Below are 23312 nucleotides of genomic sequence, written 5' to 3' on the forward strand. Positions count from 1 at the left end.
ACTGATCAGAGGTTGGGAAACATTTATAAATCAAAGTTGAACTGAAATAGAGTAACTGTAGTACTTGAAATGGTTTTAAAGGCAACAGGATACTGACATTTGTACTTCTGTGATTTTAAGGTTTTCTTAATCTTTTTAAAAATTAAAATTAGCATTAATTTTTATTTAGAGAGCTGTAAAAAAAAATGAATTTTAAACTAGTATACTTGGAGAAATGAGGTTATATCGAAACAGTATTGATAAATCTGCAACAAAAATAGTAGTCCTATGCTCCCATTGTTGGTATCTTTTATTGTAATTAACAAAAATGCAGGAAAACTCCTGCACACTGTCGACTACACACAAGACAATTTTAAGACCAATTTTAGGCCTGATTTGTGGCAGCGATTGGGAAGAGCTTGACTTGATTTCAGACCAGTTATTTGTCCATATAATCACAGAGTGTAGGAGTAGATATGATTATTATAGTGCTCCTGATTGAGGTGGAGCCTCCCCATCTGTTCTGTTCGATATTTGCGATTCCGGGTCAGTTTGCCACCAATGGAATACCTTAAAAAAGCCAGTGAGAGTGACCAGAACATGTAGCATTACCATTTTTTAAGCTCTCAAACATAGAAGCAGGTAAACCATCTCCTCAGCCACAATTTGCTTAGATTATTTTTCGTATTTTGCTGCAGAACAGAACACGCACCAAGACAGGCAGCTCAGGATGTCAAACATCCTCCATATTTGTATGTCTTCTTAAGTCACATTCGATCTTGCAGGTTTCTTTGAGATCTTGTGTCTGTAGAGTCCTTAATATGACATCGTATGGTCTCACGCCTGGCTAAATTATTCTTTGTGTACATTCAGAAGGGTTCATTGTTGCAACTTAGTTGCAGTTTTCTTTTACTGTGGTCTCCACTGTCTTAAAATTGGTTAAGATTTAAAAGTCTTCTGTTTGATTAGATCTGATCTTTCTTGTCTTCACCATGTCCAAAAGAAAAGAACATTTCACAAAAAGTGCAACATAACTTTTCCATTTCCAACTTTTGTTCTCCAAAAATCTCTTAACTGTAGAAGCAAAATACGTTTTGTAGCTAAAACATCCTTATAGAAATTGTGATTTAAATTGTGAATCGAATCAAATTGAGTCCTTGTGAACTAGAATTAATTTTCTCAGGCAATTAGTGGTGATACCCAGCCCTATTTTAAAGCTTTCTCATTTTTTATACTATCAAACAGTAAAATAAGAAACTGATTTTTTTTAAATCATGTAGTAAAAACACTGACATGTCTCAATATTGTTGCATTATTTCATCAACTGGTTTTCTAATTCAGATCTCACTTTAAGTGTGTTAGCTTTGTATGATGTCATGATGTAAGCAGGCAGCGACAAGAGACCAGTGCAACAATGGCGGAAGACATTAGCGTGGATGCTGCTAAAGCACCAGTTTTATCAGAATTTGATGACATTTCTTGGTTAAAAGAAGAACGAAGAACAGCAGTGAGTTATTTTCTTTTCAAAAACAACAAAAGTCGTGAACTGACAAGTCTATGCAGCTCTCTATAGAGTTGACTTCTTTGGTAGGGGCGCAGCTCGATAGCGGCTGCGTCACATGTTTTGTTGCTGATTGGCCCGTAAAGATGTGACGGACAGAACATTCATCCAATCACCCTCCGAGTTGTTTTTCAAAGGCCTTGCCCTTCCCCAAACGCTGTGTATGAGTGGTTTTCCAGATGGATGTGTGAAACAAATCTATCCGGCGTGCCAAGTTAGAAAAGTGTGCCATAAACTAGTGCATACTAGAAAAAAGCTCAATTAAGACATACACAGTAGTTTTCTATCTGTTTTGTCAACTCCAAAACACTTGTCACATTTTTTTGTAATTCTGACTGCTTCATTCTTTAAAAAAAAATTAATTTAATTTAACTTGTCTTGATCAAATGATGTTTCTCTGTGTTTTAGCTGACAAAGCCTACAGAGACATGAAGGTTCTGAAGATGAGCCAGTCCATCATAGTTTCTGGTGAATCTGGTGCTGGAAAGACTGAAAACACCAAGTTTGTTTTAAGGTGAGAGAGCCTTTACTTACATTCATTCAGTGATTCATCTTCCCTTCATTTTAGCATGATACAGAGTGGTGTTCTGATCAAGATGTCTCCCCATCCTTCTCCTATTTTCCCCTCTGTGCTTCATATTAACCACAACTAGTGTTAACACTGAGTATCTCTCAAGAAATAAGAGAGCACTGGAGGAGTTAGTTCAACAGTAAATTGGATGAAACTGCCATTTAAAGTATCAAAGTAATGCTTGCCTTCCACACCTTCACTCTGTCCTGTATACATTTTTCAAGTGCAGTTATTTTTTCAACAGTCTGTCATAGTTCTGTATTACAAGGGCCATTCAAAACAATACAAAAAGAGCAGAGCAGTCAAGAGGGAGAATTGGACAAAAAAGCCTTCCAAAGCTCTTTATTAAAGTTAGTGCAGCCACCTGTGGTGCAGCTGCAGCAGCTTTGCAAAGGAAAGTTTCTGTGTTTATGTTCAAATCTTTGATTTTTTTGGGGTAAATTATTTTTGAGCTGTTTGTTTCTGCAAATGATTTCCTTTACTCATTCATGATTTCTGATTTCACCCTAATTTCTTCTTCATCCTGCAGATATCTCACCACAACGTATGGTAGCGGCCAAGATATTGACGAGAGAATTGTAGAAGGTAAGACTTTATTAAGACAAATAAAACATCCACTACTACCTTAAAAAAATGCATGATTTTTACCTTTTTGGCTTTAGTTTGATCCTGATTGTGTTTGTTGGTTTCACACCTCAGCCAATCCCCTTCTTGAGGCCTTTGGAAATGCAAAGACAGTCCGGAATAATAACAGCAGTCGCTTTGGGAAGTTTGTAGAAATCCACTTCAATGAGAAGGTAATCTTTGATTTCACATACTATTGTGTGAGGTTAGTTGACCCTAATTTTTCTTAAAGCTGTTTCTTTCTCTCATGTCACCAGAACGCAGTTGTAGGTGGATTCGTCTCCCATTACCTGCTGGAGAAGTCAAGGATTTGCATGCAGAGCAACGATGAAAGGAACTACCACATCTTCTACAGGCTGTGTGCCGGGGCATCCGATGACATAAAGAAGAGACTTCACTTGGACTCACCGGACAGCTTCAGGGTCAGTGGGCTTAGATAGATGCCGGTCTGCCCTGTTAATATTTAGTGACACATATTATTCAGCATTCAGAGCCAAGTTAGAAATCTAAATGTTCTCTCCAAGTGAAATGTCTATGGAGTAATGTGCATTTTTAAAGCATTATCTACAGGTCTCCCCAGGTGAATTTAAAATCCCCTTTGTAACAAAATTTCTCACAATCCAATTCTTCCCTTTTCAAATGCAATTATCAGCCCACCAGGGGCAGCATCAAAGAGCAGGAAGGTGTTTACCTCAGCCCTTATTTTATCCCTACACGCTCTACAAAACAACACTTAACAGATCAACAAGCAGCTCAAGCTGTTCCTTTATATGTGTATCATAGTGTCATTAAATCAGGTCCCAGAGGTGACACCCACATCAACAGAGGTAATTACTTCACTCCGAGTCAGCTCTGGAGCATTATCAGAAGACAGCAAAGTAAATCTTCAAGATGCTAATCAATGATAACCCCAGTGGGTTTGCAACCACTAGTGAGATGTGTTTGTATCAGTGTGAATTCAGTTCTTTTAGTAGTAATTTTGTTTTAATCTTTATAAGGTGATTTTTATCTTTTACAGTATTTGAACCGGGGATGCACCAGGTACTTTGCCAGTAAGGAGTCTGACAAACAGATCATGCAGAACCGCAAAAGTCCAGAGGTAAAGTCAAGCTCTGTCCTCACTTTATGGCTGTAGCTGAAAATATTGTAAAATACTATCAAGCAGATGAAACAAAGGCACTGATTAAAAAAAAAACAGTATTTTCATTCATTTTTGTTAATTCTGCACATAGATTAGTGTACAACATACATTTCCAAACAATGAGAACTTAATAAGAGACTGAAATAGGATGCTGAGTTCCTACCAGTTCCACAGCCCATTGTTGTTGATAAAAAGTTGATCTTGGGGTAAACTGACTAAGGTAAGAGGATAGGACGAAAGGGGGGCACAGAAATAGCCTCAGTTTAATACCTCATTGTTTCATTTGGCATTAAATTGCACCACTTTGACTGCCTATTGACTTGCCCTGGCCTTTGTGGGTCATTAGTAATGCAAATGAGTGTAGCAATTTTGTTCAGAATTTTAAATATTCCTTCCCTGAATCTTCATTTACACACATGCAAATGGACAGGGCACTGTTTGCTCAGCGGAGAAGTTTTTATGCATTTAGTGTGCAGTTAGCGTAGATTCCTCTTTGCATGTGCTCTGTGGATCTGACACTATTTATTTTGCCATTTGCATACCTAAAAAACCATCCCAGCTGCTGCAACACCTTTAATGTTAAAAGAGCATAAAATCTTTTATTACTTAGGACATGCAATCAATTAGACAGCATTTGAAGCTCACATAGCTGCTGCAACCCAGTGCTGATGGTGAGCTTTGTATTTACTCAGTACATAAGTTACACGGTAAAATGACGAAACAGTCGAAATTAGATCTTCCCGGGGGTTTATAAGTGACATTTCATATTTCTTCTCTTATCAAAGAGTTCAAAACTCAAATATTCTTCATATGCTTTGTTAAATAGAAGAAAAGAGAAAAAAAATCTTCTCATTCATGCACTGAAACCAGCAGATGTTTATATTGATTGCATAAAATTGATCAAAGTTGTCAGTCATTAATTGATTAATCAGGTAATCACTGCAGCTCTAAAATTACACCTATGAATGGTAAATAAGAATATTTCATTTTATGTTAGAAAATAAGTTCAGCTTTTGTGCATTTGATGAATAGCATATAAAAGGAGTTTCTTGTTAAGTTGTTCTAAAAAGCTCTTAAGAGATATTTAATTAATATTATACAATAATTATTTAAAAAAAATATGTCTTTTTGCTCTCACAGGGAATTTTTAATCTGTGTTCATTTCAGTTCTTCTGTTAAAAAAGTCAAAGTTTTGGGAAAATGAGCCGATTTAGTGGTGATATAAGAAAATGCCATCATTTATTTTAGTTTATTAATTTAATACATTAAGAAAAGGCTGTGAAATAACGTGATTTTCCTTGTATTTTAAGGTCTTTTTACACTTGCTTTTGTTTTTGTTTTGACATTTAACTTGTTGATAAATGTGTATTTATAGATTGTATCTATCCTTTAAAATTGTATTTATAAGAGTACAACTTTGAGACTAGAGTTTAAAAAAATAAGTTTATTCTGTCATAAACTTTATTTATAGATGAAAAAGTTTTACTACGTAGCACGCTGTGCTCCCAGAATCACTAGCAGCTCTTTAGGTACTGTAAGCTGTGTGGTTTTAAGTACATTATGTGTTAATATGCTGCTAATTGAATCATTGTGCGTCTGTCCCTCCACATGTCCGTGTATGTAGGACAATAAGGTGAAGTTCCCTCTCTTATCGGGGTTTTGTCCTGCCTGCTCTTTATCCTGTTTATTTCTTGAGTTGCTCAGGTTTTCATGCTGCTGTGTGTTATCCAAACAGAAAAAAGTGTGCATGCTTCCTTTTATTCCCGCATGTGTGTGTAAGGTTTCGTGGGGTTGGGGCTGTTTGATGCTTAAATAGAAGTGTTTGTTCAGTCAGTAATGCAAGGCTTTATAATAATTGTTTGTTTACTATATTTTACAGTTGATGCCTGATAAAGCATCCCTTACTATAGAGACACTGAATTATCCCCAATCATTCACTCTGTATTAAAGAGTAACTGTGTAGCCTTTTCTATTACCATCCATGCCTATGCTCTTTCCTCCTAGTACCACTCTTTTATGTCTTTTTTACACCTTAAGTGTTGTTAGATGCTCTCTTTCCTCTTGTTTTTTTCCGTATACAGTATTTATCTGGTTGTTTGTGGATAGAGCTGCTGCAGCAGAGCAGCTGTAGTTTATAGGTGGAAGTGCTTGCTGTGTGATGCTGGTGGAGGCTCTTTAAACACATTTAAGAGGAATGTTTTGATTCATTTAAAGTGTGAATTTCACATTAAAGTGTGAGCTAATGGGTCTTTGATTCAGAATCTGATTTCCTCAGTAAAACATGTAAGCTGCATTTGAGTAAATCCAGATTTTGAATTGAATTCTCACACTTCCTCTGTTTCTCGTATTTCTTTTAACTGTTTGTGTGCTCTGTAGCATCTAAAGGTGGGTGCTCTGAAGGACCCTCTCCTGGACGACCAGGGAGACTTCAACAGGATGTGTGTGGCCATGAAGAAGATCGGTTTGGACGACACTGAAAAGCTGGACCTGTTTAGGGTGGTGGCTGGTGTTCTGCATCTTGGCAATATTGACTTTGAAGAAACAGGAACCTCCTCAGGTCAGTGAAATGCTAATGTTTGTAACTTTGAACGATCTGTGACATTCATCTCAAAATTTCAGTTCAAACTCCAATTGCAAGGATTTTTGAGATCTTTTAGAGTGGCGGTTCTCAAGTGGTCTTGCTCCATGACCTACTTCCAGCTCCTTCATGAGCGTTGTGACCCAAACGGCAGATTTTCTTTTTTTCCAACTTGATTTTTAATGACCATAGTTCTGTATTGGGCACTGGTTTGGCTGAGTTGGTAGAGCAGACACCCATATACAGAGACCAGTTCTCTACCCCAGTGCTGTTTGGTGCTTGCCCTTCTCTCCCCAAATTCCCAATCTCTCTTGAGCTGTCCTATCACATAACAGCAAAAAAGTTCTATTTAAAAGAAGGGAAAAAATATCATGCCAATTCAACCTCATATAGCACAGAATGTGACAAAACAATGTAAAATAATGGTGGAAATTGGTAAAGGTGGAAAACACTGGTGGAAATAAGTGGTGAAAAGTGGTTAAAGAGTGGCAAAAATGGTTTTAAAGTGGCAAATATTGCTAAAAGGGGCTGGAAATTGAATAAATGTTGCAGATATGAGTAATAAAGGGTAAAAGGGTGGCAAAATGGGTGGGAAATGGTGAAAAGTGGTTAAGAAATGGCAAGAATGGTTGACTTAAGTAGCAAAAAGGGTTACAAAGAAGCAAATACTGGTTAAAAGTGGTTGAAAGCGCATAAGTGGGATTAACGGATGAAAAAATATGGCAAAGATGGGCAGAAATAGTGATGAAAGGGGGCTGAAAAGTAGCATTAATAAATTATTTATACATCAGAACCTAGTAAGAGCTCAACCCTCTTTTCTGCTCTAAACTGAAGTAACTGTTAGCCAGGATGTGAGCCCCAATGCTACTGATCCAACACATTGATATTATCAATAAATCACAACTGGGGGGGTTCATTCACTGGGTTTTCTGAGGGCTTAGCCAACTCTGTGGGCAGGCATGCTCATAAATATCACCATTATTTAGTTTCATATGGGAGAAGTTGATATTTCCAACTCACTGTTTCAGACTTTTAATTTTTGTTTCTGTCTCTAAAAGAGAAGTTTATCTGGCCTCAATAAAACATTTATACTAAGGAGAATACAATAGATTTATTGTCTGAAGAACTAAAGGTTGCTTGATAGATTATTTGTCTTTGTCTCTGTGTTTCAGGTGGTTGTGTCTTGAAGAATCAGTCCGGTCAGTCTCTGGAGTATTGTGCTGATCTGCTTGGCCTGGACAAGGATGACTTACATATCAGCCTCACAACCAGAGTCATGCTCACAACAGCAGGGGGCGCCAAAGGAACAGTTATCAAGTAAGAACAACAGCACGGGGCTGCATTGATCTCTGACAGTGTAACTTCTGTTGAAAATCATTTTTGTTGAGATAAAAACATCCTCGAACGTCACTGTCACTGTTTGTTTGATTATTAATCACTCTTAATAGGCACAGAGAGTTTGTGACAGGTCTGAGAATGACTAGTAATTTTTGAAAGAGATCAGCCAGCTAGAATTGATACATTTAGAAAATAAGTGTTGACCTAATGATCAGTACCACCTTACAAGCATTAAAACATCATTGTGTAAGAAGACAGGGTTAGATTCTGTCTGTTAACTGAGATTTTTCCTATGACTATACAACCCTTTTAACTACTCTGTGTCTGTTTTAAGGGTGTGTTGTTGGTAGTTGTGGTGCAGTATTGGCACTGTTCCTGTGTATTTTGGTGGTGATGTGGTGAATGACGGGGCCAGCTTTGATAGATTAATATTTAAGGAGGGCCAGATGCCGGCCTGGCCTGGAAGTGTTTTCTCCACATAAATAATGCAGCCTGTATCTGAGGAGGCAGGCAAGCATGGCTGTGGTACAGTAAAGGCCCGGCGTCTGGGGAGCAGGTGGAGTTAAGGGGGGGCTGGCTTTGTTATTAAGCCCCAGACAGATCCGCCCCTAGCCTAAGAGGCTGAGGGTTACAAAGAGGGTTGGCGGAGGTGACAGCACCAGGGATGACTGAGTCCCTCTCAAGTTTTTCTGTTGAAACACTAGGAAGGATAAAGATGCCTTTTGATGAAATAAACTGTATGTATCTCCTGTTGCTTACATATGACCTATTCTTAGGCTTACACATCGGTATTCTGGTCTTTTTTACTATTTTTGAAGGGGGCTGGACACTTTGAATATCAAAAGAAAAAACTCAGTAACAATCTATCATATCAAATGACAGACCTTTAATTTAAATTCATCTTCCTCCCAGCGGGGACAGCTGAGCTGAACTCTGGGTCACTGTGCGACTGCACCTTGTCCTTACACTCAACCTCTCTGAATGATTAAAATTTAAGTTGTGTTAAAACGCCTTCAGGGACTCTGGAAGGGTTCAAAGTTCATATTTTAGTTTTAATACCTCATCTTTAGCTTGGAAACTCTCATTCAAAACGATGGCCTAGCTTACAAAAGAGGTCAGAGGGGGGATGGCACTATGCGGCAAAAAAGTGTCACATCAACACGACTAAAGTTATGCTGCTGCAAGAAAAATGGGTTGATTAGAATAAAAATAAAGAGAGGGAGGTTTGACAAGAGGCTGGCTTGTCCCAGTTTCGGACAGTCTCTCACTGCCCCACTTTGTGCTTCCCTTTAGGGTGCCTCTAAAGGTTGAACAATCAAACAATGCCCGTGATGCCCTGGCCAAGGCGGTGTACAGTCGACTCTTTGATCATGTGGTGAAAAGGGTCAACCAGTGTTTCCCCTTCAAGACCTCGTCCAACTTCATCGGGGTGTTGGACATCGCTGGATTTGGTAATGAAATGTAGTTCCTTCCAAGTTTTAGTTTAAAATTCAGGTAGCATAAAGAATGAAAACATGCTACATCCGTTTGTTTAGAATTCAGTCCAACAAAAAGACACTTCTCTGTGCAGCTTATTTCCTAATATAAGTACCTAAATGCACACACACTTCATTACCAGGGCTCTTACTGGAGAATTAATTTCCCCAGACTACTGTGTAATTAAAAACAGGCTTTGCAAAAACCTTCATTTTAGAAAATTAATTGAAATGTGTTTTTTCTCCTTGTAGAGTACTTTGAACACAACAGCTTTGAGCAGTTCTGTATCAATTACTGCAACGAGAAACTGCAGCAGTTTTTCAACGAGCGAATCCTGAAAGAGGTGGGTGAGCAGCATGTGGATAAAAATGATTTGGTTTGGTTTATTTTTAATCCCGGGAAATCTGCCGTGTCACGTCGAGCCACTCACACGCTGACTTTGTCATGAGGCAGGAGGAAGAGACTGGCTTCTCTATCTTATTTTCTCTGTTTTCTCACTTATATTTTCCCCTGTCTCTCCTGCTCTCTCTCATTAGAATGCTAATTTCTCAGGGGACACGATGAGGCTTGTTTCTCTCCTGTGATCTCTTAACGTTGTTCTCCTCTAAGGTCTCCAATTAATTCAACACAATTCCTATTAAAGCTGCTTTCTAATTATCAAAATTGTGTGTTATTCATTTTCAGATTTGTTTGTTTTTTTAGACTAAAGTGATTGTCTGAAGCCACTTAGAAGAGTATAAACTCGTTCTATCAGGAACGTTAATGTTTGACTATGTCTTTGCAGGAGCAAGAGCTGTACCAAAAAGAGGGACTGGGAGTCAACGAGGTGCATTATGTTGACAACCAGGACTGCATAGGTAAGTCCCTGCAAGCCCCATTCACACATGCACAAAGTCAATTTCCCAAACTTTTCTGTGCGAGCCTCATGTTTAACAATATGACATTTTCACCCAGACTTTTTATATTATTTTCTCTGTTTTCTTGTCTTTTTTATTGGAATTGAATCAATTTATACATAGCATTGATAAAAAGGCAATAATAGCATTGCAAATTATACTGCTTTTTTTCGACAACTTCCATGTCCTCCTCTCAACCCTCTTCAACTACCAACAAAGACTGTCTTCCTCAGTGAGGTGCAAATGTGAAAAACCACCTCAGGAGGATTTCAGGTTTTTTCAGCTAATCATAAAAGTTACTAAAAATTCCCTTTAAAACTCTTTAACTACTTGTTTCACTTGTCAGTTATCAAAATAACATGTAGCCTACTATACCTCTGTCTTTGCAATGTGTGGACTCTACCAGATTTCTACAGACTTGTTCATGACCCCATAATCTGTAACTATGCAGACAAGTAGCCCCACTGACAGACATAAAAACATTTTAAGATGTTTAATATGCTCACAATCTGTCAACAACTTTGCGGAGGCATTCAGTTATACAAAAAGGCTGTGCGTAATACGGTATGCCTCACTGGAATGCCTTCATAGATGTTTCTAGAAAAACAGTTTTTTTAACCCAAATGCTGGGTCAAGGCTGTTGGGTCACAGGTTGGGTAAGTTTGAACCATGCTGGATTAGAAACACTGACCCAGCAAAATGGGTTGCTTAATAGGCAGGGAAAGGGGGGAGGGACACTGCCATCTCATATTTAGTTGGGTGAAGTTTTCCAGTCATGCTTTTGATGGGTTGTTTAGATGTGTTTTAGATGCATTTATATGTGTTAAGATATTGTGTGACCCCGAGCGGGATAAGCGGTATAGAAAATGGATGGATGGATAGATATTGTGTGTTGTACAGTGATCATTTTTTGGAGTCCTTAGCTCATGTTTTTGTGTGAATTACTGTTGTTTCTATGTTAAACACTTTGGCTCCATGAGTGAAGTTATCCTCTGGGTTGGTCACTTTTTGAATGTGGAAGGGGTTGTCCTTCATTACAGAAGACATTGCAGACTTTAAATGCAAGGTGCATCCTAGCTCTGCATCTGTCTCTTTACTCAGGGCACATCTGGTTAGAGGGAGACCTCAGGGAAGACCCAGAATGGGCTGGAGGGATTATATATCCTGCCTGGTCTGAGAACGCCTTGGCATCCCCAAGAAAAAGTTGGAAAGCGCTTCTGGGGAGAGGACTGTCTGGGTTCACTTGCTCAGCCTGCTACCATCACAACCCCCACCATACTTTTTTGATAATAAAAGTAAATAAATGATTCTGATAACCCAGAAAATGGGTTATATTTTCCATCTCAGTTTTTGGTAGCTTTTACCAAACATCCCAGTAATTTTTACCCAATTTTTGGGTCAAAAACATAACCCTACTTGTTGGGTTTGCCCATAGCCCAACTCTACTGAGTTGAAATATGTCATGGTTGGGTTACCAAAATAAGCCAAATGTGGTTGTTTTTTAATTCAGCAAGTTTAAGAGTGTATAAGCTTATATACAGCGCTTAACAAATTTATTAGACCACCTGTCATATTTGTCTCAGAGACCATCCAGCATCATGAAGTGCTTTAACGCAGACTCTTTCATTTTCAGTGAGCTCTCCACATTTTACCATTTGAACAGGAATGAGGAATTTTTAAACCGAATTCACCCAAATTTGAGCCGGCTCACTGGACTTGTCTGAGAAGTCAGAAATTAATCAAGCATAACATTCAACCACTAAAACAAATTCTTCTGTTCAGGAATGCAAGTAAATAACTGTAATTTATATTTATTATGCAATTGGTTGTTCTTTGACCACATGAATGAGTTGATGTGCCAAATGACCTGTATGTGTTGTCTGGGCAGACCCCTCTGCCCAAGACAAATTTCTCCCAAGGGAGACCAATAAAGACACTTTGACTTTGATAATTTGACATATTAATCAAGAAATAATGTGTTTTACTATTTTTTTCAGTTTTTTGTAAATCAGTAAATTTGAAAATTCATGAATAACAATAATAATTATATTTTAGCATTAAAAATATCATTTCGGTTGAAGAGCTTCTACACATTGGTGTATTAACCATTGCAGAAACATAAAAAAAAAAGATTTTAGTAATTACAAATGCTGTTAATTTAGGGCAGCTGTGGCATAAACCTTACTTTGGATAGGGTTAGGGTGGTCTAATAAATTTGTTAAGCACTGTATATATATATATATATATATATATATATATATATATATATATATATACATGTATATATATAAATATATATATATTGAGGAGTACATGTGTGAAAACAACCAAATGGTGCAGTTCTTCAAAGTTTACTTCTTTAGAAAGTTCCCTGAAATAAGCCAAAGTTCAAAATAATAAAAAAAAAAACATGCCAGCATTGGCTTCTTAAACAAAAGAAAGGGAATGAAATGTTTGACTTTGATCTTATCTCATGCTAAAGCTAATAAGATGTCTGACTTGAGCGGACATTGTAAAGAAGTTTGTGTACTTGTATCTAGCTTGACCTCTGGAAAAGGATCATCAAGTGACACTTGGGTACATCATTAAGATGAAGTTTACCTTTGAGGACTTGTGCTCTAAACACAAAACCACTGACAGAGTGTGTCCCCCTGTTGAGCTCACACACCCACAAATGTACTGAGTTTGGTTCAAATGTAACATCAGCTCACCCACATTCATTTGGGCTGTTCCTTCTTCTTGAGGCCAGATGTCAGAGCAGCCAGAACCCACCTGTCAGGGGACAAGAATACCATCTTCTCATTATCCAAGACACTGGCACATCCATGTGTCTGAGGGAGTGAGTGTAATGAGTATTTGTGGGTTTTAGGGCTCTTTTTTTTGTAGAAAGAGAATCCAGGAGAAATAATGCCTCCTCGTTTGAGTCATTTCTGTCCTCGAATGGATCCTCACATTATTGGGATGAAGTAGTTCGAGTATCAAGGTGAAGCAGTTTGATTTGTATTTCAAAGGCTGCGATTATTCAGGTGTGAGGTTAACTGACAGCCATGAATAACATTTATGACTTGCAAATGACCATTTGGGTTGGCCGTTAATTCAGTCATCAATCTTCTGGATTTATGCACAGGTGCTTGTTCATGCAAATTTTTTTTCAGAGGTCCTTGGCCATTAGATTGTATTCCAAAAGCAGGATGCCGCATGAATAATTCAAATGTATGGCTAAATGAGCATCCTGATGAACATGTTTTTGTTCTTTGAATATTCACAGCAAGAAACAGTAAACAGAGGAAATCTCCAATGAATGTCAAATTAAAAACCTCTTTTTCTGTACAAGTAATTTTTAAATGGCCTCTTTAAATCGCTCCTTGCTTTTCCGTAAGAGATTTTTAAAGTGTTTTTGTTGATTGATTTTTTGTTGTTACTGTGGAGGTACACTCCCCTCCAAAAGTATCAGAACCTTGAGGCCACTTCCATTATTTATAGACTGAAAACATTTGGCTTTGACATCAAAAGATATATAAGAGACAAGAGATCAACATTTCAGCTTTTATTTCCATGTATTTTGTAACAGAACACAAAACTTTCTCTACTTTCTAATGAGTGGTTTGCATCTTCTGGTGTAGCCTCTGTACTTTTGTTCATGAAGTCTTGTATGAACAGTAGATGGTGATACCTTCACTGCGGTCCTCTGGAGGTTGTTAATGTCCAAATTCTGAGTGAGCATTGTTATTCACCATATAGTCCACTCATTCTATCCCACAACACATTTTGAAAAGTAGTGAACAACCGAACCTCACCAGCCCAGCAATATATACCATCATGCATAGCAGTTGCTGCTCTCAAACATGACGGATGAATGAGAGGAGCACAGAATACATAAAAAAACTTTATTTTATACTTTTTTTGGTTGGTTTTAAACAAATCTCTAAGAAAATGTTAAGGATTTCAAACAGAGTAACTCTGGGGGTTACAAGACATGAGACCATCATCTTTATGCAAAAATAAGCAACATTACACACAAAAATTTACACTAAAGATACAAGCTTTTTTATCTATTAGTATACCGTATGTATTTTTTTGGGGGGATACATCACATGTAGTATAAGTTTTCAGGGAAATTCTACCATTAATTTCAATACTTCAGCCGTTGTCATCAAAATCTATGAGCCGTTGTTGCTAAATGTTTTAGTTGTGAGACAGCAATGACGTCATTGCCTGCAGCCAGAGTAATGTGCGAAATATTTTCTGTGTTTTGCAGTTGAGTCCACTATATAGTCCACTATATGCTGCTTACTATAAAGTGGATAGGGAGTAGGGAATAAGTGAGTGGTTTTGGACACAGCCAATGCTTCTGTGATCAGCTGCTGCTTTTTTCCTTTGCTTATCATTTGACGTCTGTTACTTAGTACACTAAAAGTGTCTGTCTTCTTCAGGATATTCCAAATGGTTGTACTTGCTATGGCCAATGCTTGTGCAAGGGCTCTGATTGATTTTCCATCTTCTTTCAGCTTTACAGTTGCTTTTTTCAACCAGTTGTCAGCACTATTTATTGTTTGAATAATCAATATAATAGAATACGCCTGGGCAACAAAACACACCTATCATTTACATGTTCCAATGGTTTTGCTCACATGAAAAATGGGTGGGTTCAAACAAACGGTGCAATCTTCTAAATTGTGTATCAGATCCAGATGTAAATACCTGGAATATAAAATCTTAGATGTTTAGCTCTTTTCACATAATCATCTTTTGATGTCAAACCGAAATGTTTTCAGTCTACAGCAGAAGTAAAGGAATTGGCAACTGTGCTCACTGTTTTAATATATTTTTGTAGGAGAGTGTATCTTGCATCAAATTCATCGAATTTTTTCACTAAAATCTCTGAATAATTCCAAAGATGACTTTCCAAAAGTTTTAAGTTAAAACTGGTAGGCTGCAACTAACAGTTATTTTAGTAATTGATTCATTGGCCGATTGTGCCAACTGTAAAGTTTGGTGTAGGAGGGATAATGGTATAGGGCTGTTTTTCAAGAGTTGGCCTGAGCCCCTTCTCTCCAGTGAAAGCCAATGCTATGCTTCTAACTTTGTGGAGAAGGTCTGGAGAAGGTCCTTTTGTATTCCAACATGGCTGTGCCCCAGTGCACAAAGCAAGCACCAAAAAGACATGGTTTAAGGAGTTTAAGAGTCCTGACCTCAAGCCCATCGAGCGCCTTTTGGATGAACTGGAATGGAAATTGCAAGCCAGGCCTTCTGGTCTTACATCAGTGTCTGACTTTATAAATGCTCTACAGAAAGAATGGGCACAAATTCCTACACAAACACAAATCTTTTGGAAAGCCTCACAAGAAGAGCGGAGGGTATTTTAGCTGTAAAAGGGAAACAACTCCATATTAAAGTATTTGCATATAATGTTAGTACAGTTCCTATTGGTGTAGTGGGCAGGTGGCCAAATACTTTTGTCCATAAAGTGTACTTTGAATGAAGGAATTTTATTTAGACCTATTGTGGACACTACGATTGTGTAATAAGAGTAGCCTACTTTCACTACCACTGTCATACATTTCAGCACAAAGGAGCAAAAGATTTAACCACTCAAACAGGGTGGCTTTAGAGCTTTAATGAGGCATGCACTAGTAAACTATTTTGGGTTTCAATGATTTACATGGGACATATTTTAATGCATATAATCTTTCTTTACATTACTTTCACATAATAATGCTAATAAATATACAATGTTTTGTTTCAGACCTGGTGGAAGCAAAGCTGGTGGGCGTTCTGGACATTCTGGATGAAGAGAACCGTCTTCCTCAGCCCAGCGACCAACACTTTGCTTTGGCTGTTCACAACAAACATAAAGACCACTTCAGACTGACGGTCAGACCTCTTAAGCTGTGCTCTCTTTCCCTCTCCCTCCCTCGCTCGTCTTTCTCCATGCATCTAATTTTCAAACCCTTTCAAAGGCATCTCTCTGCTTCTGTCTCCATTTTCTCTCCCCTATTCTGCCTTTGTTCTCCTTCTTTATGTACTTTGTTCTACAGACAACAATGCATTGTAGTTTCTATCATTGTGATCATTTTTGTACCCTGCCTGTGTGTAACAGTAGTTTGGTGAATGACGCACAGTCCCTCCCCATCTCTACCATTGTCACTTTTGTTCCTTACTCTGCCTGCGTTTCTGTGAGCATGAAATCCTTTTAGAAGTTCAGCCTTGACACCATTTCAAGTTTAAGATTAGAGCTGGCTGGCTGCAGCTACTGCTACTGCAGGGAGAGTTATAACTCACATTAAGGTTGTTCTTTATATTAAATTGAGTGAAAGCCATTAATCTTAATCTAAAGTATTTGAATATGCTGTAATCTAACATTTCTGCTTTGCAGTTGAGTTTTCACACTTTAAAGATGATTTATTGTGGTTCTTTTCACTGATGATGCTAATGGAGCTTAAAATGATAGGCGATATGATTAGTTTTCCTCCTAAAAATACTGGTTTTGTTTTTTGGGGGGTTCTTTATAAGAGTTGACCCACATAAGATGAATGTGTCATTTAGAGTAAATATGATCATGTGTTATGACAAGCTGTCATATCCTTTCCGTCCATGCAACTAAACATGTTAAATGACTTCAAACTACCCTTTCACAGAGTTTTTCTGTTTTTATGACATTATTTTAAGCCTTTTTGACGGATTTTTCTGCAGTTCATTGATCCAAATTTTTCATTGTCCAGACCAGCAGTTCTTATTCAATAGTGGTGTGGATAAACACAATTCTGCTGTAGAGATAGTGATGGATTGGATTAGACAGAAATCAATGCATATGTGTTTTAGCACTGTCATTATATTTGATTTGCTTTCTTCCTCTCCCACTTAGGTTCCTAGGAAGTCGAAGTTGGCCATTCACAGGAATCTGCGGGATGACGAAGGCTTTATCATCAGACACTTTGCTGGAGCGGTTTGCTATGAAACGGTATTTCATAACATAGATTTTATTATGTAGGGCTGTTGAGGCTAGGTGGTGTTCAGAAAATTCAGGATAAAAGTTTTTCATCGAATACTTCAAGAAGTCTCCAATATAGTTTGTTCTTATAAATGGCAATAGAGATACCAGCACTAAAGCTCACCAGAAATCAGTCCAGGGTGTGAATTGTTGAAAACCCATGGGGGGGGGGGGGGGCATTTCTAATACTGATGAACCAGTGACCTTCTAGTGCCTTTATACTACAATCACTTGAGACACAATCACTGCACTCAGGTGATCCCATTTTCATTTATTGTGATACTACTAGCACTTATTGGCTGGACCTCTGTTGAATTAATTCAGTCACTTTAAATGGGGTGAATGTTTATGCAGTCACTTATTTTGCATTAACTTACCAATTTTATTCAGTTGACATTACTTTGTAGAAATCTGTTTCTACTTTGACATTGAAGAAGTTTTTTTCTAACTTTTTTTTGTCACAAAAGCCAAATTATGTTGACCATGATTGATATCTGAAACCCAATATACTAGTAGAATATCCAAGGGTCTGCATACCTCTTATAAGCACTGTATGCATCTCTGTCTGTTGTGTATGTGTATCCACAGACTCGGTTTGTGGAGAAGAATAATGATGCCCTCCACATGTCCTTGGAGAGCTTAGTGTGTGAATCGAAAGACAAATTTGTCCGGGAGCTGTTTGAGAACTCCAACACTGTCAAAGACTCCAAACAGAAAGCGGGCAAACTCAGCTTCATCAGCGTTGGCAACAAGTTCAAGGTCAGAGTGGCTGTCACAGTCTGTTTTTATTTGTGACCAAAAAAAAAAAAGAATTTATTACAGTTTAATAAAGATTTTTCCAAAATAATTAGAAATTTTGATAGCACCTTGCCATCTTTCTATTGTATAGATGATGAGGGGAAAAAAAAAACATTTTTGTCCTTCTGATATTTTTCCATTTGATTTACCAAGAGGAAAGCACTGAATGGTCTCAGTAATGATGAACTCTCATGTATTTTATTGTCAGGCATATGTAATTGTTCATTTACAAGCTCTGTTGAGCTAATGGGAGACTAATTGTACAGTTTGGAGTCCAAATTAGAATGAAGCAGATCAAAGTACTTTACATTTAGTGAACATTTGGTTGTGTCTACTCTCTTTCCCATCCCCTTCTTAACAGTTTCTACCCTATTCTTCATTTTCTGTAGTGACCTATTGATATCTATGAAGAAAACAGATCCAAGATTAAGTTTGAGTTTGTCCTAATGACAAATAATGCAAATGAGTTAAAAACATTGGAAAGTAAAACAGTTAAAACACTTTGACTTTCTAAAAGTGCGTAGTGTTATGGTAGCAGATTTCTTGTGAAAAGTTTAACTCTTTTGCTGTTGCTTTGCATTTTAGTTCTTCAAGTCAATCTATATTATTAAACATCTAAAGATCCTTAATCACACAACATATTATTTTATGACACTGCTAAGCTATGCTGTGTTATCTACATAAACTAAGACCGTGTAGGTTAGCGATTGTGGGCACAGTCAATCAAAAATGTCACTTTGGTTACCATTTATTCTTTCACAAAGACGTTGTGAAAGGATTGTTTGTGTTGTAAACAACCCAGCATGGCCTTCATTTGGCTGGGGGGGGGGGCAGCTCTGAGCATTGGTGCTGAGGCCAGCTAGTGGCACAGGATATTTAAGACTCTACGAACTCCGGGTAACTCAGTTAACATCGACAGTGAGTGCAATAACTTTAGTCTTATCTGGCATGATCTTAAAGTTGAACCTGCCATTCAAAAGTGTCTGTCCTTTGTCCGTTTCTGCTTGCTTGCTACCAACATCACTACGGCACCGCTTCCTGAATGCAAACTATGGGATGGGTTGAGGGTCATACAGAAGGTGCATGCTTTAAATGTGCAACGAAAAAAAACATGAAGGCTGTCAAAATTAATTAAACACGTTAACTTTGACAGCCTTTATGTTTCATATAAACTCTTTGAATTAGGTTGTACTTAGAAGGTGCTGCACAGAGAATTTTACCTTTCCTTGTCTTTGTCCTTACTGGACTTGACTGTTCCCCTCTTTACTCACCCGAGACAAAGATGTATGTGTCTTCTATCTAATCTGCCTGGGTTAACTTCTTCATTTATAACAAATCATGAAACATTTACTTTTCTCTCCCTGAACATTCAGACCCAGCTGAACCTGCTGCTGGAAAAACTTCGAAGTACTGTGAGTAATATTTTGTTTTGACAGTTTTATGTCTTTTCTATTAAACAGGGTCTTTGCCATCATACCTGCGATCAATATTTTAAAAAATGACAAATATTGCATGTAAAGATTGAGAAGTACAGCCAAAGCCGGCCAGTTTTTAAATACATATTTATGCTTCTAGGGCTCAAGTTTCATTCGCTGTGTGAAGCCCAACCTGAAGATGGTCAGTCACAAGTTTGAAGGTGCTTTGATTCTCTCACAGCTGCAGTGCTCAGGTAGGAATCAATGCACCTTATAGCTCAGCTCAATATCAGTCTCACTCATGGTTATATTCAATGTATTGATTTAATTCTGTGGACGACAACAACACTAAAGCATTTATGTCAGTTTTTGATGTATTATAAATAAACCGAAGGAAATATTTGTTCTTCTGTAATACAGTTCAGTTTTTATAAATATAAAGTTTGAAACTTTTTTCCTTAAAGAAGAAAAAGATCCTTTCTGAAAGAAATGCAGCATATGTCGACTGTGATGAATGAAATTAAAACTCGAACTCGATCCATCATAGTATTATTAATGGAGTTTGTTTTGTTAAGCATTTTGAATTGTACTCTGTAATGTTTTAAGGCAGAATCCTGAATATTTTATGAATATTTTTATGAATGTTCCTGCACTAGAAGAACAAACTATTATGGATGTAGAAGTGTTTGTGCTGCTTTAAAAATGTTCAGTTCTGAATGAATTAGTTTGCGGTCAGTGCACACAGCATATTGAAGCAGAAGTTAGTATGGTGCTCCAGTAGCCATTTTTAAGAGATTATGTTAAACTTATGTTGTTGTTGTCTGATGGCGATACTTTTTTTCCACTTCTGTAGACGGCATCTAATCTTGTTTTCATGCATACAAATAAACACATTAGACTTTGGTTAAGTACTCATTTGGGCATTAAACAGAGGGGTGTTTATTAGTGTTGTCCCTCTTGTGTGCATTTAAACTTATAATTTTACCGTGATCATCTGCTAGAAGTGCACATTTATCAGTGTAGCAATCTTATTTCTCTTTCAAACTGCATCATACATCAATAATATGCTGTCCCTTTGTGTCTGTCTCCTGATTAGGCATGGTGTCGGTATTGGATCTGATGCAGGGGGGTTTCCCATCCAGAGCCCCCTTCCATGAACTCTATAACATGTATAAACAGTACATGCCTGACAAACTCACACGCCTGAATCCACGACTTTTCTGCAAGGTGAGGTTACAGAGATGTATCAGTTTTCTGCTTCACTGTACAAATAGGAAAGCTATTAAGTGACTAAAGCAGTCTGTTTGAATCAGCCTCATTAACTGTGTGAAGAAGCCGGTAGAAACACTGACCTATTTGTGAAATGATGAGCCAACATATTCAGTTCGCTGGCCTACATTTTTATCTCTTTGACAAAGTTGCTGTGTCACTAATGGGATTTCATTCCTCTGTAGGCTTTGTTCAAAGCTCTGGGACTAAACGACAATGACTTTAAGTTTGGATTGACCAGAGTTTTCTTCCGCCCTGGAAAGGTACAGACAAGTTAAAATAAATAATGTTATAAAGTAATGGAAAACTCAAGAGAATACAGATGTCTATGAGAAACTATAAAGATGATTATTGATTTGTTTTTGTACATTTATCAGTTTGCAGAGTTTGACCAGATCATGAAGTCTGATCCAGACCATCTAGCAGAGCTACTGAAGAAAGTCAACACGTGGTTGGTGTGCAGCCGCTGGAAGAAGGTTCAGTGGTGCAGCCTGTCTGTCATCAAACGTAGGTTAAATCTACCAAAAAAGAGCTGATGTTTTACTGAAGATTCAGTTCAATCAAACAAAACTTTAAGAGGGCTCAAATATATAATATGAAAACATCTTAATAACATTCTCAACTGAATTATATGAAATGGACTGGGTAAAAAGGTGTAGTAGTGTATATAAGGCAGTGTTAATTTACTCGACTAAAACTATGACTAAAAATGTTCGTTGACAGCCTTTTTTTTTTTCATGACAAAAACTAGACTAAAACTAACAAAAATAGCTTTTTGATGACTAAAACTGACAAAAAGGAAGTTTAGTTTTCATCAAGATGGCTAAAACTAGACTAAAATGTAATGAAGTTTTCGTCGGACATTCAAAACCCGTGATATTTCTCCACTGGCAGTAAATCTGTCAAAAAGCATCTGTATCTCTTCTGCCTCTCAGCTGTAGAAAGCAGGGATCCTAGGTCTGGCAAGGTGTATTGAACACTGATTTGGTACCAGTGTTCAATAAAATAAAATAAATGCTTGGACTAAAAGGAAAGACTTAAATGTGAGGACTTTTTATGGACTAAAACTAGACTAAAATGTTTTGATTTTTCGTCAACTAAAACAAGACTAAAACTAAAAAGGATAGAAATGACTAAAATGTGACTGAAACTAGAATGCATTTCATTTAAAGACTAAAACTAAGAATAAAATTAAAAATAGCTGCCAAAATGAACACTTGTATTTAAGACTGTCTTTGTCTGGTTATTTCCATACAAGAACAGAAAGACTGTGTTATAAGTCATCACTTCAATTTTCTTTTTAGTTTCATGAAAAGCTGTTTCCAAAAAAGTCACCAGTAGACCTTAATAATAAGCTGCATCATATGTGGCTGAATCAATTTCATCCAAACCTTGAAGAAAAGCTAGAAGGACAAGTTATTTTTTGGCGGTTAACTTATTTCACTCAGCAGAGTTTGACTTTGTCATTTTCTAACACTTTATTACAAAACTCGGATCGCTCAACTAAATCATATTTCACACTTTTCCATTAATTCTGAATATTGAAAGGAGCAGCCTCCAGCAGAATGGAGTAGTGCTCTAAAAGCAGTTCCTTGAACCATTACATAGTGTGCCACATTATTGATTTCCAGCACATAACAAAGTGCAGGCTTCTGCTTATTTGTGTAAAAGCATCAAATGCAATTACATTACTTATAACAGAACACTGCCTCTGCCTGATTTGTTGTAGAAGTGACCCGGGGAAATTTATGTGTCTGGTGCTAGTCATTTATTTACTTCAGTGCTTCACCTTATTATCACAGTTTTATTTGGGCATGTATGTGTGCAAGAGAGAGGCTGTATGTGTGTTTGGGAGGTGGGGGGTCATCTTGGTGTATTTCAGATATTCTGTACTACAGTAATTGTGCTTGCCTGATAAATACTAGCCATTATTACACTTAATGCCATATCATTATTTGTGCCTAAACATTAAAGATTACTTTTTAAAAGGTTTACATAGAGATGGAACAACTTTGAATCTAAGGGTCAATGCATTTTAATTGTAAACACTTTAGGAGCATGGACTTAAAACAATAATGCAGATCCCCCCCACCCCCCCGGAGAATCAAAAGTTGGACGTAGTAGCTTGCAAGTCTTAAACTGATGAGATACAGAAACTGTACATATAAGAGGCTGTTAAGGCCATTTATATCATTTGCATCCTTTAAATCTCTTACTATAACAATTCATGCAGCCATAATTGTACTCTCTCACAGTTATTACTAACCTTGCAACGCTGATGGATTGGCCAGATTCTATGTCGGTCAGTGGGCAAATCCATCTTGCAAAGCTTCAGTTTCAAACGTTTGTGCTAAGTCAGAAGAGATTAGTTCGGATGTAGTTATAGCATAACCTGACATGCCAGATGAATTTGTTTCACACATCCATCTGGGAAAGCTTCAATAGGAAACTTTTTAGAAAAGGCAGAGGCTTTGAAAAAAACTAGGAGTGTGATTGGATGAACGTTGTGTCTGTCACATCTCTACGGGCCAATCAGAGCAAAATAACACGTGATGTAGCCGCTATCGAGCTGCGCGTGCGCAGCTACTGAGGAATAACGCGGAACATGGCAACTGTAGACATGAAAGCACTCGACTTTTGTTGTTTTTGAAAAGAAAACAACTCACTGCTGTTCT

At 37.5% G+C, this 23312-nt stretch overlaps 1 protein-coding gene across 1 annotated transcript in view; it reads left to right on the forward strand.

Moving 5' to 3' along the window:
• The window catches only part of myo6b (myosin VIb), a 59517-nt gene that overhangs the window by 11573 nt on the left and 24632 nt on the right, over positions 1-23312 (forward strand). Inside the window, exons 6-23 of the mRNA XM_041813251.1 lie at positions 1949-2054; positions 2641-2696; positions 2811-2908; positions 2993-3157; positions 3754-3834; positions 6253-6433; positions 7627-7771; positions 9086-9243; positions 9520-9611; positions 10053-10125; positions 15911-16038; positions 17030-17125; positions 17744-17914; positions 19327-19365; positions 19529-19622; positions 20465-20595; positions 20823-20900; positions 21015-21144. Of these exons, the coding sequence (XP_041669185.1) occupies positions 1949-2054; positions 2641-2696; positions 2811-2908; positions 2993-3157; positions 3754-3834; positions 6253-6433; positions 7627-7771; positions 9086-9243; positions 9520-9611; positions 10053-10125; positions 15911-16038; positions 17030-17125; positions 17744-17914; positions 19327-19365; positions 19529-19622; positions 20465-20595; positions 20823-20900; positions 21015-21144 (2022 nt within the window). The remainder of the gene's footprint in view (positions 1-1948; positions 2055-2640; positions 2697-2810; positions 2909-2992; positions 3158-3753; positions 3835-6252; positions 6434-7626; positions 7772-9085; positions 9244-9519; positions 9612-10052; positions 10126-15910; positions 16039-17029; positions 17126-17743; positions 17915-19326; positions 19366-19528; positions 19623-20464; positions 20596-20822; positions 20901-21014; positions 21145-23312) is intronic.

The sequence above is a fragment of the Cheilinus undulatus genome, linkage group 18 (genome assembly GCF_018320785.1).
Source record: "Cheilinus undulatus linkage group 18, ASM1832078v1, whole genome shotgun sequence".
NCBI lineage: Eukaryota > Metazoa > Chordata > Actinopteri > Labriformes > Labridae > Cheilinus > Cheilinus undulatus.